This window comes from Solanum tuberosum, unplaced genomic scaffold (assembly GCF_000226075.1).
Source record: "Solanum tuberosum cultivar DM 1-3 516 R44 unplaced genomic scaffold, SolTub_3.0 scf00019, whole genome shotgun sequence".
Taxonomy (NCBI): Eukaryota; Viridiplantae; Streptophyta; class Magnoliopsida; order Solanales; family Solanaceae; genus Solanum; species Solanum tuberosum.
Genome location: NW_006238945.1, coordinates 1,787,795 through 1,805,563, shown reverse-complemented (window position 1 = coordinate 1,805,563; position 17,769 = coordinate 1,787,795). Strand labels below are relative to the sequence as shown.

The 17,769-nt window shown below is 38.3% G+C and overlaps 1 protein-coding gene across 3 annotated transcripts in view; it reads left to right on the top strand.

Annotated features, from left to right (window-relative positions):
* LOC102580674 (regulator of nonsense transcripts UPF2) overlaps nucleotides 1–16,857 on the top strand; it is a 27,918-nt gene extending 11,061 nt beyond the window's left edge. For all 3 annotated transcript variants that reach the window (XM_006340483.2, XM_006340485.2, XM_006340484.2), the window contains exons 8-18: nucleotides 2,525–2,701; nucleotides 2,811–2,889; nucleotides 3,719–4,036; nucleotides 4,152–4,349; nucleotides 4,448–4,549; nucleotides 5,054–5,305; nucleotides 5,383–5,601; nucleotides 12,082–12,252; nucleotides 13,436–13,621; nucleotides 15,162–15,626; nucleotides 15,862–16,857. In XM_006340483.2, coding sequence (XP_006340545.1) covers nucleotides 2,525–2,701; nucleotides 2,811–2,889; nucleotides 3,719–4,036; nucleotides 4,152–4,349; nucleotides 4,448–4,549; nucleotides 5,054–5,305; nucleotides 5,383–5,601; nucleotides 12,082–12,252; nucleotides 13,436–13,621; nucleotides 15,162–15,626; nucleotides 15,862–16,356 — 2,662 coding nt within the window. In that variant the 3' untranslated portion in view covers nucleotides 16,357–16,857. The remainder of the gene's footprint in view (nucleotides 1–2,524; nucleotides 2,702–2,810; nucleotides 2,890–3,718; nucleotides 4,037–4,151; nucleotides 4,350–4,447; nucleotides 4,550–5,053; nucleotides 5,306–5,382; nucleotides 5,602–12,081; nucleotides 12,253–13,435; nucleotides 13,622–15,161; nucleotides 15,627–15,861) is intronic.
* Nucleotides 16,858–17,769: the final 912 nt, after the last annotated feature.

Sequence of the window (17,769 nt, the reverse complement as noted above, 5' to 3'; positions counted from 1 at the left end):
CCCCCACTACCTTCAAAAGAAACCCCTAAGAACTACTTCCAGAATTTAATATACTTCTTTTCTGCCCATTTGGAAATTTTCCTCTCCCCACACCTTTTTCAGCTACCCCAATGATGTTCCTAGTAACACCCTCATCTGAATTGAAAAGAAAAATTGCAAAATTCCCCAGAGACTCCTCCCTGCACAACAATATGCTATGGGGGACCTTTTTTCTAGAGAAGACTGCTTTACCGCTCCCATTTCACCCCTATCCAGCCAGCGAGAGACAGGAATAGCCTTCTCTGAGTCCCCACAAGAAACATTGGAAGATGCCGCGACAAAATCAACTGGACAAGGGTGTTCTGACCCTTCCAACGTCAAAACAGGACCCTCCTGTTGACCCCATCGTTGCAGCACCCTTGGTAGAAACAACCCCCCCTCCTCTCCACCCCAAAATCTTTTTTCACTTTGCAGTGATTCTGATCACCACCAGTGAAATTTTCGTCAGCAAAAGCCCTGTCAGCGTCGGGATTCCGGCGTACCTGTTCACTGGGCATGACGGCATCCACTCGCCACTTCCTGCACTTCGTCCCCCTTCACAGAAAATCCGCCACGTGTTCCGACACCCCTAGAGGCTGAGGACCTTGTTGGAACCCTCCAGCTCTGTTTTACCCTTTACTGTTGACAAAACGACAGGTCTGGTCTTTTTTTGGAGAGCTAAGCCAGTTCATTTTTGTTAGTGAACCGGTTAAGTTTCTACCTCCAAACAGGTTCTCACTAATTCAGGGGTATACTCGATCTTCCCTCTCAACTTCAAACCTGTCGTCAATCTTCTCCTTTCCCTTAGCCGTAAAAAACTTTCCAGCCATGGAAGCTGGTGAATGAGACCTCTATTCCTCAGGAAATTGATTTTTTCTCTCCACTTTCCCCTATCTCCTCCTCCCATTCTATCCTCCCTATCTCGTCTCTCTTTGAGAATTTCAGGGCTGAAATCTGGTGTTAACCAGACCCTGAAGTTCTCGTCTCCCCCTTGTACCATCATAGACACCTGCATACTTCACCCTTTCCTCACCAAAACCCTGACCCACAACGCATCAGTGAGGCTGCAATCCATCCCCAAGAAACCCCCACTCTTATCCCCAATATATCTGAAAAAATAATTGCACCAAAGATGCAATCGCAAATCTAGCACATTCACCACCCCAACTCCTCTCCGCCTTTGTACATTCAGAAGAACTGTATCCTCAGACCATTTATGAAGACTAAGGAAGTTGTTTGCCGTCGCCCTTCCAAGGACCTGGACCGTCTCTGCCTCGCTAGAGAATTTGAAGAGAAAAGTAGAGTCTCCCATGGAAGACAGATACTTAAATCTATGGTTCCACTGCCCATGTCTTTGCTACTCACATGGAAACCAGCTGGTGAATTCACTCTCTTCTCAAATCTTCCCACCAAGCACATCGCAAAGAAAGATTTCCTTTCCACAATATGACCTGCCGACAATCTGAACATCGGCTCATACTCACCTGTGCAATTTTCTGCACCCTCCATCCAGTGTAAGGGCAGTTGACAAAGCCTCCTTGTAATGCAGATCTTTAAGTTTTCTAGCTTCTAGAGAGAAGTAGGAGCCCCTCTCTCTAGACACTACTTGGAAGGATTTTATTACATAACAGATCAAACACGATATATATATATATATATATTGATCATGACATGGACAGATAATTGAAGGCCAGGATAATGAAATAGAAAATAAGGACGGATGGCAGACAACGTCATCAACTATATATTCTGGAGTATGCTCCTAAAGTTGCCCACTTTTTTTTTTCCGGGTCTGGGATAATGGTTACGAGCACGAGCACTTGCACTTCTACACCTCGTAAAAGTGTATAATGATTTAGAGCACTTTACTTGAATGTGAATGACAATTTCACAGTTAGTATAAGTTGCAAAACAGGTTAAAGCTGGGAATTTCCTGTATTTCTATTTCCCTTGGTCTGAAATCTCTGTGCATGTCCCTCACCCTAGTACGGGGGAATATATTTTGAACGCTTACATGAGACTCTGCTTATGTGTGTGATATGAATCCATCAGCTGTATATCTGAAGACTGTTTTCTCTATAGTGATGATAATGTGCCCAGCAACAACCAAATTGATATTGAAGCCTGAAGCCTCTTTCCTAACCCGCTATAGGAGGGCATATGTCCCATGTCGTAGCATCTTTTGCCAACCAGCACTTGCAATCAGTGAAAACTGAAATTAAGACAAGTTAAGGTACTAGGCAAATAATTCTCTCTCACTAGGGTCTTGATGCTACTCAGTACATGCTACATTTATTTCCGCATACTTTTCTTCCTACGTGACTCATTTTGTTACGTATGTTGTTATGCCTTGAAGGTGTTTGTGGGTTTTGACTACAAATTTATTCTCATGTTCTTAACTGTCTCTTCGCTTGTTTAGTTTTGTACCTTACTTTAATTACATAAAATCCTTGTGTTTCCTGTTATTTACATTTAGACACTAATTTATTGCATTCTCGTATTGCAGATTGGCAGAAGCACTTGACATGCAACCTCCGGTGATGCCCGAGGATGGTCATACAACCAGGGTAACATCGGGCGAAGATGCATCATCCCCTGGTGGTAGTAAAGATTCTTCTGTCCTAGAGGCCCTGTGGGATGATGAAGATACAAGGGCTTTCTATGAATGTCTACCAGATCTCAGGTTATTTTCAGGATACTTTGAAGGGTTATTTTTTTTATTGTTTTTTGTTTCCTGAAGTGGGATGTGTAGTTATAGATTTGTATCATAAGTAACAATTTCCCTTTCGCAGAGCATTTGTTCCAGCTGTATTGCTTGGAGAAGCAGAACCAAAGTTGAGTGAACAAGCGAAAGGGCAAGAGCATTCAATTGTAAGAATTTAGGTGTTATCATGTGCCTTATCTCTTGTACTTCCCCTCTGGCTTCTGATTTTATAACAGGAACTATTGTCACAAGGAATTTTCAGGTTGACTTTATGGGAGATATTTATCAATTTTATTCTGGTATCCTTTGTTTAGCTGCTTGCTCTTGCATTATGTAGCCCAACTCAAAGTGTTATGTGATCTTTGTACTCATAGCCAGAGTTTTCTTGTACCATTTCATGGAAGTGTGTTGAAATTTTCTGAAAGAAAGCATTGGGGGAATGGGTTACGACAAGTCGACAATGAATAGACACTATTTTATTTTTTATTTTCATTATTACCAGTCTTTAAGGGTTTGTTCTTATGAATATGTTCAATCCACAAGAGGTCATGGCTGGCATACAATTGTCCTTTGTTCTGAGCGACAACATGGTAGTTTGCTTATATTCTTTTCTTAATGTTGCTTGCAGAATTAGGAGTTTTAAGAAGATGGGAAGTCTGTAACTTCGTAAAGTTTGATTCTTTTGCAATGTTTGTTGTGTTTTGGCAAGAAGGGAAGTGGATGCTATGGTTTTTCCTGCCACATATATGTTATAAAACACTACCTATCAAAAGACAAATAAATGTTACTAAGCACTAATTTATCGAAAACATATTTGTTATGAAATACTACTTTTTGAGCCTGTTAACAGCCTTTGGATGTTTTTCGGACAAAGTACAACTTTATTTTGTGCTCCTGTTATGATTGATGCTGCAGGGTCACTCTGATCGTTCTTTGCTTTGTGATTACATGATGTCATGTATTATTGACATGATGCTTTTTGTCTTCCTGGTGAAGGATTCAACACCTGATGCAGATGAAACTCAGACTGCTGCACAAGAGACTGCAGATGCTGGAGCTATACAGGAGGACAGAAATGATAAAGGCAAGGATAAAGATGAGAAGGATAAAGAGAAGACCAAGGAAAAATCAAAAGAAAAGGATAAAGATGAAAAGGATAAAGAGCCTGATAAGGAAAAAGCAAGAGAAAAGGAAGCTGAAAGAAAAGGAGAAGGTGATAAGGAGAAAGCAAAAGGTGTTGAAGGAACTAATCTGGATAGTCTACTTCAGCGGCTACCTGGTTGTGTTAGCCGTGATTTGATTGACCAGTTGACAGTAATGCCCCTGACTTGAAGCGTCAAATATTTGCTATCCTGGTCCCTGTTTAAGATTTAATTATTTGCGGCTTCATTTGTAATTTATACTTCTGTGCCTAATTTTTATTTTACAGGTGGAGTTTTGCTATCTGAATTCCAAGTCCAGTAGGAAAAAACTTGTTAGGGCATTGTTCAATGTCCCCAGGACATCACTAGAGTTGTTGCCATACTACTCTCGCATGGTTGCAACTCTGTCAACTTGCATGAAGGATGTTTCTTCTATGCTTTTACAGTTGTTGGAAGAGGAGTTCAACTTTTTGATAAATAAGAAGGTAAGTGTAGCCTACATATGCAGTTTATCCATTGACTTAGAGGATACCATCAATAAGAAGCAAACATTTTTAAAAGAAAAATTATGTCTGCTTTGCAGGATCAAATGAATATAGAAACAAAAATAAGGAATATTCGTTTTATTGGAGAGCTCTGCAAATTCCGAATTGCTCCACCTGGCCTTGTTTTCAGTTGTCTGAAGGTATGAACAGTAAGTTTACAGTATATTCTTAGTGGTAAATTGAGGAGGGATGATTTAGCCTCCTTTTTCTAAAAACCTTAGTTTGGGATCCACTCTCCTGTAGCACATAGCCACCATACCATACTTTTGATATACAATGCTTATCTTGATAAACTCATTGAGAAATTCAAGAAAATAAGTCTATATCCTCTACCCAGAGAAGAAATAAGTATGCAGATGCAAAAGCAGCATTGGCCTCGACAATGACAATTGTCATGATAACAAACAGACTCATGGTATAACAGATCAGTAAGCTCTGCTCTCTAGCAACCCCACTCAAGTCAAGAGACTAAAGGTCCTTACTGAAGATAGATAACCAAACTACGACCAACAGTTCTGCATGCTAAGGGCTTCAAATGTGTTTAGTTCTTTTTGTTGTTGTAAAGTTAGTAGATTAGACGTTTTATTGTTCAGGGCTAGTAATAATTATGTTTGAGTTGATGCTGCTGCTTTCTTTGTCCTCAGGCTTGTTTAGATGATTTCAGTCATCACAATATTGATGTTGCTTGCAATCTTCTCGAGACATGTGGGCGTTTTCTCTACCGATCTCCTGAAACTACAATTCGCATGGCAAACATGTTAGAAATATTGATGCGTCTGAAGAATGTTAAAAATTTGGATCCTCGCCACATCACCTTAGTGGAGAATGCATATTACTTATGCAAGCCACCAGAAAGATCTGCACGAGTGTCTAAAATTCGGCCTCCTCTGCATCAGGTACATGTAGTTTGCAACTTCTGTGGTTTATAAACTGGATACTACAGAATTTAAATTTTATGCCGTGGATTATGCAGTACATAAGAAAATTGCTCTTTTCGGATCTTGACAAGTCTTCATTAGAGCATGTGCTCAGACAGCTTCGTAAGCTTCCTTGGAGTGAATGTGAGGCATACCTTTTGAAGTGCTTCATGAAAGTTCACAGGGGCAAGTATGGTCAGATTCATTTGATTGCATCACTTACTGCTTGTTTAAGCCGCTATCATGATGATTTTTCTGTTGCCGTTGTTGATGAGGTTTGTCCTTCTCAATGCACAAATGTCTGTCACTTTCACTACTTAAAGCATATACAATCCTTTGATCTTCAAACTTATTTCCAGTTCCTTTAACATCGCATTAACTGCAGCAATGGACGACCCAAGAAAGAAATTTAAAAGAAAAAAAAAAACGTAAAACCAACCTGGCGAAGATGAGAAAAGGAGAAAAGGTGAAAACTGTATGTAGGAGAATATCTGTCTCTTACTACTATCTTCTTAAGGAGAATAGCTATATCTTATTACTATCTTCAGAAAAGAGTTGAGAGTATATACAATAAAAAAAGAGTAATGAATATTTTCATCTTAACTATGCATTTCCTTTGTATAATGTAATGGAATCGGCAAAAAGGGGATATATCTGCAGCTGCAAAATTTGCATGAATATTAATTGCTTATCACATTTTAAGTATATTCTGACCTACAGTTGAACCAATGCTTTTTTATATTTCATCAGAAGGCCAAAAATGCCCCTAACGTATCGAATTTGGCTCGAAAATACTCTCCTTCTACCTAGTGGACTGAAAATACCCTCAACGTTATATTTTGGCTTAAAAATGCCTCGAACCTATTGAATTTGGCTAAAGAATATCCTCCTTCCACCTATTGGACCAAAGATGCTCTCAATGTCCTTTTTTGGCTTAAAAATGCCCCTAAAGCTAATGTTGACTAGACAGGGCTTTATTTTTTTTTAAAAAGTCATGTGGCAGTGTATGATTGGTCCAAGTGTTAATCTAATGTAAATTAAATTAACCGATCCATATGTATTGATGTGACCCCACCCATATAATTAAAGCGGAATTATTGATTATGAACCCCTCCAATATTATTGTCTTAACTAGGATTTTGCAATTTTAGTTGCTATAGATATTTATGTTCGGGTAATTTTGGATGACACGACCACACTGATTTTATTTGCTTTTAGAAGTGGCGAAATCCTAGATGGAACGAACAAAATGATCTAAAATAAAACTTGGCAAAGATTTCAGAAACTTCTGAAATAGAAGTATGAATTTAAATATAGTAGCCTTTCAGACTACAAACTCAACATCAAACTTAGGCTGCTGAAACAGAAACTGAAAGAATGGAGCAGAACCAAAATGACCAACAACACAAAAAGGTGTGCTAGAGGAATTTGTTGATATTGATCTAATATAGGAAAGCAGAGACCTGTCTGAGGATGACATGATGGTAACAACAACATACCCAGTGAAACCAGGTGGGGTCTAGGGAGGGTAGAGTGTACGCAAACCTTACCACTAGCTCGTGGAGGTAGAGAGGTGAGGATGAAATGATGGTATGAGCAACAATTGTAGTAGAACCAGAGGAAATAGCCAAGAATGAAGAGTCAAAATGGAGATAGAAATCTAGAGTAGGGCTGCATATTGATCAGTTTGGTTCGGTTTTAAAGTTTATCGGTTTGTAGACATGCTAAAACCATTATAGAACCATTAAGATATCGGTTTGTCATTATTGATCGATATCCGTTTAACGTTTAGATTTCAAACAAAAAATAAATTATTGAAAATCTCTTAGAAACGAGGTGACAAACCAAATGAACCTTTGCACATAAGTTGACAGATTGCATCTTGCTCGGAACCAAACATTGGCACCTTGTAGAATAACCAAGAGTTTGAGACAATGAGAAATGGAAGTATAAACCTAAACCCTAAGTCTCAAGGACTTTGTATACTGAATGGTATAAATGTAATTTATTAATTTTATTATCGGGTAATCGGTTAACCCGTTGAGAAAATATCTCAAACCATTAAGAACCGATAAACCAATATATAAAACGATCAAAATCGTTACCGAAACTGCTAAACCAAGAACTATTACTAATAAGCCAGTAACTCTTTTTCAGTTCGACTTTTGAGTTATTTGTTTCAGTTCGGATTTGAATACCCCTAATCTAGAGTACTATGGTTGAAACAAGGTGATAAAAATACCAGATTTTTCAGGGAATGACAACTGCACACAAGAGGTATAATACGTGATTTTTACTTGGTTGGTAACCAGAAGAGCATGTCTCACTCATGCAAAATTGAGGAGGGACTTCCAGATTATGTCCAATGTTTTCTTTTGCAAGGAAATGAGGAAACAAATATAGTAACCTGTTTCTTCATTGTAAGATTACTACACAGATTTGGTCTATGTTTCTAGGTTTGTCCCAAGAAAATTGGGTAAGGCCAGAACACATGGCTGATCTAGTTAGTTGCCGGATAAAGGAGAGGAGGGAGCATGAACCAGAAAGAATGGTGGAATATAGTACCATCATGCATATGGTGGTCAATATAGAGACAGAAACAACAAATGCTTGAGCATACCTCTAACTCAATCCAGAAAATCAAAGAGAATTGTATCAATACTTTGTACTTTTGGTGTAAAGAAGAGGGTATAGAAGAAGCTGAATAGTTAGTAGACTTTTTAGGATCTCTATAGTTACTGTTATTTTCTACTTTTAGTTCATTATGGTCTTATAGCCTTTTGGAGGTTGCTAGAAGCCTAGCATGTCCTTAATGATGAAGAATACAACTTTACAACAACAACAACATACCCATTGAAATCCCACAAGGTTTGGACTTTGGGGAGGGTAGAATGTATGCAGACCTTATCACTACCTCGTGGAGGTAGAGTTGTTTTTGTGGGCCTGGGACTTTCATGTTTGAGGTCTCAAGTTCGAAACCCCTTGCCAACAAAAGCAAAGGGTTTGCCTTCTGGGTCAAGCTCGTCGCATCGGGCTTGCCTAGTGTGGGTTACCTCTTATGTGTGGTTTGCGAGCTATTGCATAGGAGTGAGGGTTTTACCCTATGCGCACCCAAAGGGTAGTGGCTGCAGGTTTCCCTTGTCATAAAAAAAATAGCAAATAACAAGAAAACAATGAACCGGCGGCCTGATAGGAGCCAAAACAACAATAAAATCATGTGATAATTGAAATATAATAAACAACGTAATATGACATATTATTAAAGCAATAATAAAATTAAAAGTAAGAACTACAATAATATGACTAGTATCACCCTTCGGGGTGGCCCAGTGGTATGAGCTTGGGACTTCCATGTTGGAGGTCTCAAGTTCGAAACCCCCTGCCAACGAAAGCAAGGGGTTTGCCTTCTGGGTCGAGCTCGTCGCACCAGGCCTGCCTAGTGCGGTTTACCTCTCCTATGTGGTTTGTGAGCTATTGCATAGGAGCGGGAGTTTTACCCTGTGCGCACCCAAAGGGTAGCGGCTGCGGGCTTCCCTTGTCATCAAAAAAATAATATGACTAGTATCATCGCAAACACCAACCACCATAAGCAAGAAAACACTACACTATCTACTACCCTTCTACCCTTATACATGTCCTCCACACCCTTTTATCTAAGGTCATGTCCTCGATAACATGAAACTGCATCATATTTTGTCTTATCAGCTCTCCCCAATACTTCTTCGGCCTACCTCTGCCTCTCATCGTACCCTCTATAGCCAACTTCTCACGCCTTGTCACTGGTGTGTCCATGCATCTCCTCTTCACATGTCCAAACCATCTCAGTCTCGCTTCTCTTATTTTGTCCACCACAGAGGCCACTCCCACTTATCCCAAATATTCTCATTTTTAATCTTATGGCTCTTAGTATGACCACACGTCCACCTCAACATCCTCATCTTCTTGACATGGGTGGCATTTTTCAAAGATAATGATGTGAAAAAAGTGCTTAATAGAATAAATAAATGAAATTTGGCGTGCAGGCCAACACTTAGTCCTATACAACAATGTCAGTCTAACCACCACTGTATAAAACTTTTCTTTGAGTTTCGGCGGTACCTTTTTATCATACAAGACTAGGAGGCAAGCCTCCACTTCATCCATGCCGCACCAATACGATGTGTGATATCATCGCCGATGTCCCCACTCCCTTGGATTACAAACCTAAGATACTTGAATTACAAACCTAAGATACTTGAATCATCTCTCTTGGGGATATTTTGTGTTTCAAGTCTCACTTCTATGCCTATCTCATGCATGGCATCATTGAATTTGCAGTCCACATATTCTGTCGGGGTCTTGTTCAACCTGAACCCTTTAGTCTCCAAAGTTTATCTCCACTAACTTAGCATTAATTCCACTATGCGTCTTATCAATCAATACTATGTCTTCCACAAATAACATACACCACGACACCTCATCTTGAATGTCTCGCGTCAATACGTCTATCACCAAGGCAAATAGAAACAAACTAAGAGTTGACCCCGGGTGTAATCCCATGTCCATAGGGAAGTGCTCTGAGTCTCCTCCCACTGTTCTTACTCACGTTTTAGCTCGTTCATACATGTTCTTTATCTCCCTAATGTAGGCCACCGATACACCTCTTGCCTCTGGACATCGCCACAAAACTTCTCTCAAGACTTTATCGTAGGCCTTTTCAAGATCAATGAACACTATACGTCCCTCTTCCTTTCTCGATATTTTTCCATCAGTCTCCTCACAAGATGGATGGCTTCTGTGGTTGAACGCCTTGACGTGAATTCAAATTGATTCTCAGAAATAGACACACCCCTTCTCACTCTCATCTCTACCACTCTCCCAAACTTTAATAGTGTGGCTAAACAACTTTATACCCCTTTAGTTGTTTCAATTTTGTACATCACCCTTGTTCTTGTACAACAAAACCATTGTACTCCAACTTCATTCCTCGGGCATCTTAGCCGTCTTAAAAGAATTCTAAAAAAAGATTGCATTCTTCAACATTAAGGATATGTTGACAACCTTCAAAGGGAACAAAGAGAGGAAATAAAAAAGAGGTTGGAAAAAGGACAAATGTAACCCTGAACTATCGTAAATGGTATCTAAATACCCTTTGTTATACTTTAAGGACACTGATGACTTGTATATACCCTTTGAAGTTTGAATTGACACACGTGTCATGATCTTTACGGTGTATCCAAATTTTATTTAATTTTTACCCACAATTAGAAAACCCACTGGGATAATTATAACCCCAAAAACTCACACCCAAATAAACCCATTTTCCTTTCTTCACTGTTCCTCCAACCAACAGGAACCAGACACCCCACGAACCAGACCGCTGCGGCGACTCCATCTTCTCTGGCGAAGCTCCACAAATGTCCCACATGACCTGCTCTGGAAATGTGAGAAATGTGATGGTCATGGGTCCACAATAACTTGTCAATCTCTTCATTTTAGTATTTTCTAAATTATTGTAGATCGAATTCTGCCCATCTTGGAAAAAACCACCACCACCAGGAAAAAGAAAGAAGTATAAGAAAAAAAAGTTCTATTTAAACATTGAAGTTTGCAATGTTCAAAATGAAATCTGAAGAAAAATATCTTGGAATTTTTGTATGTCTACTGAAATGTTAGGGTAGGGATGAATAAATTCTTAAACAAAGTATTTAACACTTCAATGACGTGTGTACTCATTTTTCGCTCATAATAAATTCTATAATATACTATTAACAATGAAATTTAATTTCTGCAAATATAATTACCTCTGACTGGTACCTTATGGTTGTAACTATTTTAAAAAAAATATTTTGGTACTCGTATGTGCGCATCTAACTATCTAGATTTATTTAATAAATTTATTTGACCAAAATTTATTTTCATTGCATAAAATCATTATGTTAAGCCAAAATTATAGCTTCCAAATAACAAGCTTAGAAGATAGGAACTGGAAATAGCATAGCAATTGTAAGCTGTCTTATCACGTTAAATATCGGATTTGTTAACTCTTGTTATTCTTTCAGTGCATTAAAACAGCAAAGGGAGAACTTTGAATTTGTATTGAGTCAAGTTGGGTGGGTTGGGTCCTAAGAAGGAAAGCTAAGGCAAGTCTGGTGATGTACCACTATGTGGAGGGATCATAGAGAGTAGAAGCACATCTTATAAAAAAAGAGAGAGTAGAAGCACTTTCCTTCACGTTGAGTCTGAACTTCCAATTTCAGGCTGCTCTTAGACTAGAAAGACTATTATGGCATTAATAAGCTAGGTATGGCATATGTCGAATAGTTTGTCAATGCTTAACCAGTTTATTGACTCAGCCATTTTTAAGCCATCCTCATTGACACCTCTAAAACATCCTAATTTGACCTGCGTTCATTAACCCTCCTAATTTGAACAGTCCTTTTCAATTTTTGAACCACATTTATGTGGCGTATACAAATTTAGATCTTAATGATTTTCCTTCTTTATTTTCTCTATTTTTTTTTTAATCTCATCATGCTTTGTAAGTAACCACAAATAACCTCGTGACGTTGTTCTACTAGTGCTGAAAGGCTTATGCATCTTTAACCACTATACCAATCGATCAATCAAATAGCCCTAATCCCAAATTGCTTACGGTCTGCTCTATGGTTCCTCTATGTTCATTCTGCTCTATTCGACTGATGTATACGATTTAATTGCGTCATACACTTGATGTTGCTTTTGCAATTGAAATTTCGACTTTCTAATTTCTACAGGTTCTGGAGGAGATCAGGGTGGGATTAGAATTGAATGACTATGGGATGCAGCAAAGACGTATTGCTCACATGCGTTTCCTAGGGGAGTTGTATAACTATGAACTTGTTGATTCCTCTGTGATATTTGATACGCTCTATTTGATTCTCGTTTTTGGCCATGGAACGTCAGAGGTATGGATGCCCTTTTAACCAATCTTCAGTTGCATACGCATTATGTACTATTTATTTTGGAGAACAATCTATGTTAGCATTGGCTGTTAGAATATGGCATTGCGTGGCCTGTTCTCGTTGGAACATATAAGCTCTGCAATTGCAAGACCGACGTTGGAACTTATTCTCATTCTGAAGAATCCTTGAGACAATGACATGACTTGAAGATGACAGATACACTCAAACTAACTGGTTATAAACCACGGAAAACTGATGGAATAAATTTGAACACAAAAAATGAAGTTTCTCCAACTGTGGTTTTCATAACCTTGTTTCATTGGTTATTGTAATTAGCTTTACGAACCTCATGGTGGACAACTTGTTCCTGAAGAGGTGCAGTTTTGTCAAAGACTCATTTAAGGCGCATTTAAGCCCTGAAGCTCAAGGAGGGTGCTTTGCCTCACTTAAGCCTTGCTTTTGAGTAGGCAAGGCAACAAGGCATGCACCTCATTGCCCATGTGTTCTGTCTTGAAATAGAGTGGTACTAAAAAACAAATATAATCGGCAAATAAGTAGATTAATTGTTAAGGAAAACATTATGAATGAGTTTGTTAATTTGTTTCTGGAATTACATATATATTTTTTCCCTTCATGTGCCTTTTTAAATTAAAACCCACACTTTGATTGAGCTTAAAGGCCCATTAGACCTGGAGAGCTTATTTTGAGCTTTTAGCCTTTGACAACACTGACGGGGCGTTACCGTGGCTATCCTTGTGAAAGGAAATCTGGCAATAATGGCATATAATTATCTTATTATTTCACAGTCATCGATATGTATTTATGAAATGAATAGGCTTCATTCAACCAGGAACGAATGAATTTAGGCTAAAGATCCAACCTGCGCTACCAGCTTTCATGCTCTTAAAATATTATTATAGAACTTCTACAATATTCAGGATTTCCACTCATGCCACTTTATTCGACTTATGTTAGTAATATCTTGTCATTGCTTGCATACTGGTAGCCTCGGGGATTTCTTGGTTATCAAAAGAAAAGAATGTCATTGATGGATTCTGGTGGCCTTTGTTATGCCATAGATTTGGGATTTTTAGATGAAATTCAAATGCTTTCGTTCCTAGTTTAATTTCGTATTCGAGAGAACCATTTACTGCCATCTTATGCAAGTCTGTCTTTTTCCCCTCAGCAAGATGTATTGGATCCTCCCGAGGATTGTTTCCGCATCAGGATGGTTATTACGCTACTTGAAACCTGTGGACACTACTTTGATCGAGGTTCATCAAAGCGAAAACTTGATCGGTTCCTAATACATTTCCAGAGATACATACTCAACAAAGGTGTACTCCCCCTGGATATAGAGTTTGACTTACAGGTTGGTTCCTTTAGATTCTCTACCCATCTCTATTCATGCCTGTACTATGCAAAAACTCATCACTAGAAATGAAGAAACGTAACTTACTTTTGCCTTATAACATTACATAAAGTACATTAGAAGCTGTTCCCCACAATTGTGAGTCAAAAATGTAATTACATAGTCTTGCACAGTATTGGGAACTATAAGCAAATACATCCATTCCTGGCTGAAAATATGCAAACTGCCTACTTATATCGCGTACAAAATTGTTGTGTGCATGAAGGTCTGATGTCACATTTACGCTCTTCGCTTCAGTCAGTTTCTTTTGTTGTTTGGTTTTGTGATTTTATATTTCTTTGCAATGGTAGGATTTATGTGTTGAGGGGATTTAGAGCCTGTTTGGATTTAGCTTTTGGGAGTGTTTGACAAAGTTAAAAATAACTTAAAATAAGTTAAAAACCAAAAGTAGGACTCTCCCTACTTTTTATTTTTGACTTAAAAGTCATTTAAGTTTGACTTTTTATTTTTTGATGTAAAAGCTACTTTTTTGAAGCCAATCCAAACGGGCTCTTAATCTGTACTGTCCTATGTGAAAGCACTAGTTTATATTGCCTTAGCTAAGTAGTGGTTACCTGTATTATCAAATACACAAACAATTTTACATGTAAGTGGCAATGTAATGCTCTTTCAAAGCCCCCCAGGGTTAGCTCAATTGACGAGGGTTGAGGGACTTGTGCTTAGGTCACAAGTTTGAGCCATGCACCAAACGAACATATTCCAGTATTTGAGTGAAGAGGTTAGAGGGGCTCGCTCATCACCCCCGTGTTTTGAAGGCTGCAGTTGGCCTTGGCTCTAGACGGACTTTTTTGTCATTAAAAAAGTGCTCTTTTAGTGTCCGTGCTTTCTCAACACTCGTGAGGTTAGTCCAGACTATGAATGTAGGTTACTGTGGAGTGAAGCAATAGTCACCTGGTCCAACAAATCAGGAGGACCTGAAAGTTACAACATGCAAATATTTCAACTAAAGGGAAAAATGGAAAGAGAAATAATTGTATTTTGCTACTTCAGGGGCAAAAATCTCTGTAGTGGAAGTACCAACATGGAAATTTATATTCCTCTTTAGCAAATACTCCCTTGATCTGGCCTTTAGTTTTCTAGAAATGCAGTTCCTCGAACTAGTAAATTTTGCTGGACCAAAAAGTTCTCTAGAAATGCAGCTCCTCGAACTAGTAAATGCTGGACCAAACAGTGGAGGTAAGATAGGGACGATGTGGAATAAATGAGGATATTTAATGTTTTATGTTTTCTAAAGAGTCAACTTGAATGTTTTGTCAAAATAGATGTTGGCTCAAGGTTTAGGTTTTCTTCCTACAAATTTCTCTGGAGATCAATGTGATTTTTCTATAAATATTGGAGTGCAAAATTTTGAAATTTCGGGTGTGACTTTGTTAGTTTTCTTTGCTTTAAATTATGATGGCCATTCTATGGGTTAAGTTCCACAAGAATTAACCCTTCATTCATGGAAATCTTTCTCAAATTGAGCTCACATTTTTCCCAGGACTTATTTGCTGAATTACGTCCTAACATGACGAGATATGCATCAATTGAAGAAGTCAATGCTGCTTTAGTTGACCTTGAGGAACATGAGCGCATAGTTACATCTGAAAAAACCAACAATGAGAAGCACTCTGAGACCGAGAAAATTCCCAGCAGAACTACCTCTGGAATGTCTGTAAATGGGCAAAGCCTTTCAAATGGCATTGAGGAGAATGGATTGCATGAAGAGATTGTGGAGACTGAAAGTGATTCAGAGAATGGCACCATTGAGCATGTGGCTCATGATGATGATGAAGAGACAGATGATTGGAATCGGGATGATAGGTGTGACACTGAGGATGAATCTGATGAGGGCGATGGACCGGGTTCTGATGAGGAGGATAAAGTACATGTCAGGTCAAAGGTTGCAGAGGTTGATCCTCTGGAGGAAGTAGAATTTGACAGAGAGCTTCGGGCTCTGATGCAGGCAAGTATAGGACTCTGGTCTGCTGATGGTTCTCTCTGTCTTCCTTCTCCCCCACCCCCTCCCCTGTAGAAATTAGAAGTCAGGGAATCAATTTGATAAAATATAAAGGAATTAAATGATAATTGAAGATATATTATGCTTGCAGATTTAATTGCTAATTAGCTACTCCCTTTATAATTTACACATGAAAAGTTGTCCCCTTTTTACTGACGGTTATTGTTACATGAGTTCGCAGGAAAGTTTGGATTCAAGAAAATTGGAATTACGGGGAAGGCCTACACTAAACATGACAATACCAATGAATGTCTTTGAGGGCCCAACCAAGGACCATCGCGGGGTTGAAGGGGAGAGTGGTGATGAGACATTGGATGAAGGGGCTGGAGGAAGTAAGGAGGTTCCAGTGAAGGTTCTCGTGAAGCGAGGTAATAAGCAACAGACAAAGAAAATGCTCATTCCTCGTGATTGCTCCCTCATTCAGAGCACAAAACAGAAAGAAGCAGCTGAACTTGAAGAAAAGCAAGACATCAAGAGGCTGGTTCTGGAGTACAATGATAGAGAGGAGGAAGAGCTAAATGGGTTAGGGAACCAGCCACCAAGCTGGACTCAAAGCAGTGGGAGTAGGGTTTCTCAAAGGGGCAGCACATGGGATGCACCTGGTAGGGGCAGTGGCTCACGTCATCGCTATCTGCATCATTCAGGTGGTGGCCTTTATTATGGCAGGAGAAGATGAATTCAAGCTCATGTTGCAGTATGCAATGACTTTTTCGCATCTCTATCACGTTGGTACATAGTTGTTTTTGTTAATGGAAAAAAGGCTCCATGCCAATTGAGGGTGGCGGTTTCTCTTGGACTGGCATTAGCACGTCCGAAATTGCGTCCTGAAAATCGCAGTACGTAGGAGAGATCTATGAATGCAGATGGTATGTATATCAGTTGGTGCCACCTCTTCCATTGTGTCAAGGTTCTAACTTAGCAAATGACTGCTATACGTGTATATTCTGTGAGTATACTAAAATAGCCAAAGTATGTAGAGGCAGAGAGGAAAGAACATTTCATGCCCAGTTTCGCTTGAAAATTGCCTTAATTATGGAGCTTGGTTGGCTTGTATTTGTTGATTAATGGCAAGTTCATCTCTGAACACTTGTGTCTAGGGAATTTAACATTTTACTTTTCCCCCATTTTTGTATTTTTTTCAAAAAAAAAGGAATGAGTTGCTCCTCTTCATAGCTGACTGGCTTTTAATTGATATCTGGTTCAATTAGCTTATTTGACCTAAATGGTTTACATTTCAAAGAACCTGTTGCTTTAGTCAAAGCCATGTAACAAGCACTTGGACCTGTATCACTAACCGTTTATTAAGTCACTTTTTGACATATTTATTTAGGTAGTCATATTTGGTAAGAATTCTAATCATATACAATAACCATGATTTGTGGGATTATTTTCCTTTTTAATAACCTAAATTACCCTCATTAATTAAGTTAAAGAGTCAAATTTGTATTAAAAAAAAAAATATACAATAGCTATTGAAACTATAACTAGAGAAAACATATTTCAAAAAATGACTTGGGGCCTGTTTGGAAAGCCCACCCTAGTAATTGGATTTGGTGTAATTGGTGTAACTACACTGTTTATCCTGTTTGGTTGGGCATGTAATTACCTGGTTAGCAGGTAATTGAGTGTAATTGGCAGGGTGTAATTATACTCTCCAATTCACAGGGGGATGCTGTGAATTGTTGGTAATTACATGGTGTAATTACAAGCTGATTATTTTTTAATTTCTTTGCTTTATTTTTGTTTTAGTTTTTTCGTTTTAATGTATTTTTTACTTTTATTTGTATTATTCTAATAATTTCTATTTTTTTTAAATATTATTTATAATTCATTTCCTTCTTCAACTTTTACTTATGTGATTCCATGCAATTTTTCGTATCTTCTAAAAAAAATCATTAGTATGATTTTGTTAGTATTATAATTTTTAAATTAAAGTAGAATTCATTGTTGAATAAAGTTATGAACTTACGTTTTCCTTTTCTTTTTAATCATATTTATGTATGTTATGTTGAAATTTGACATTAGGGTATTATGCTAAACATTTTGTTTTTAGTTTAGAACTTATATTATATTTTCAATTTCATTTGTT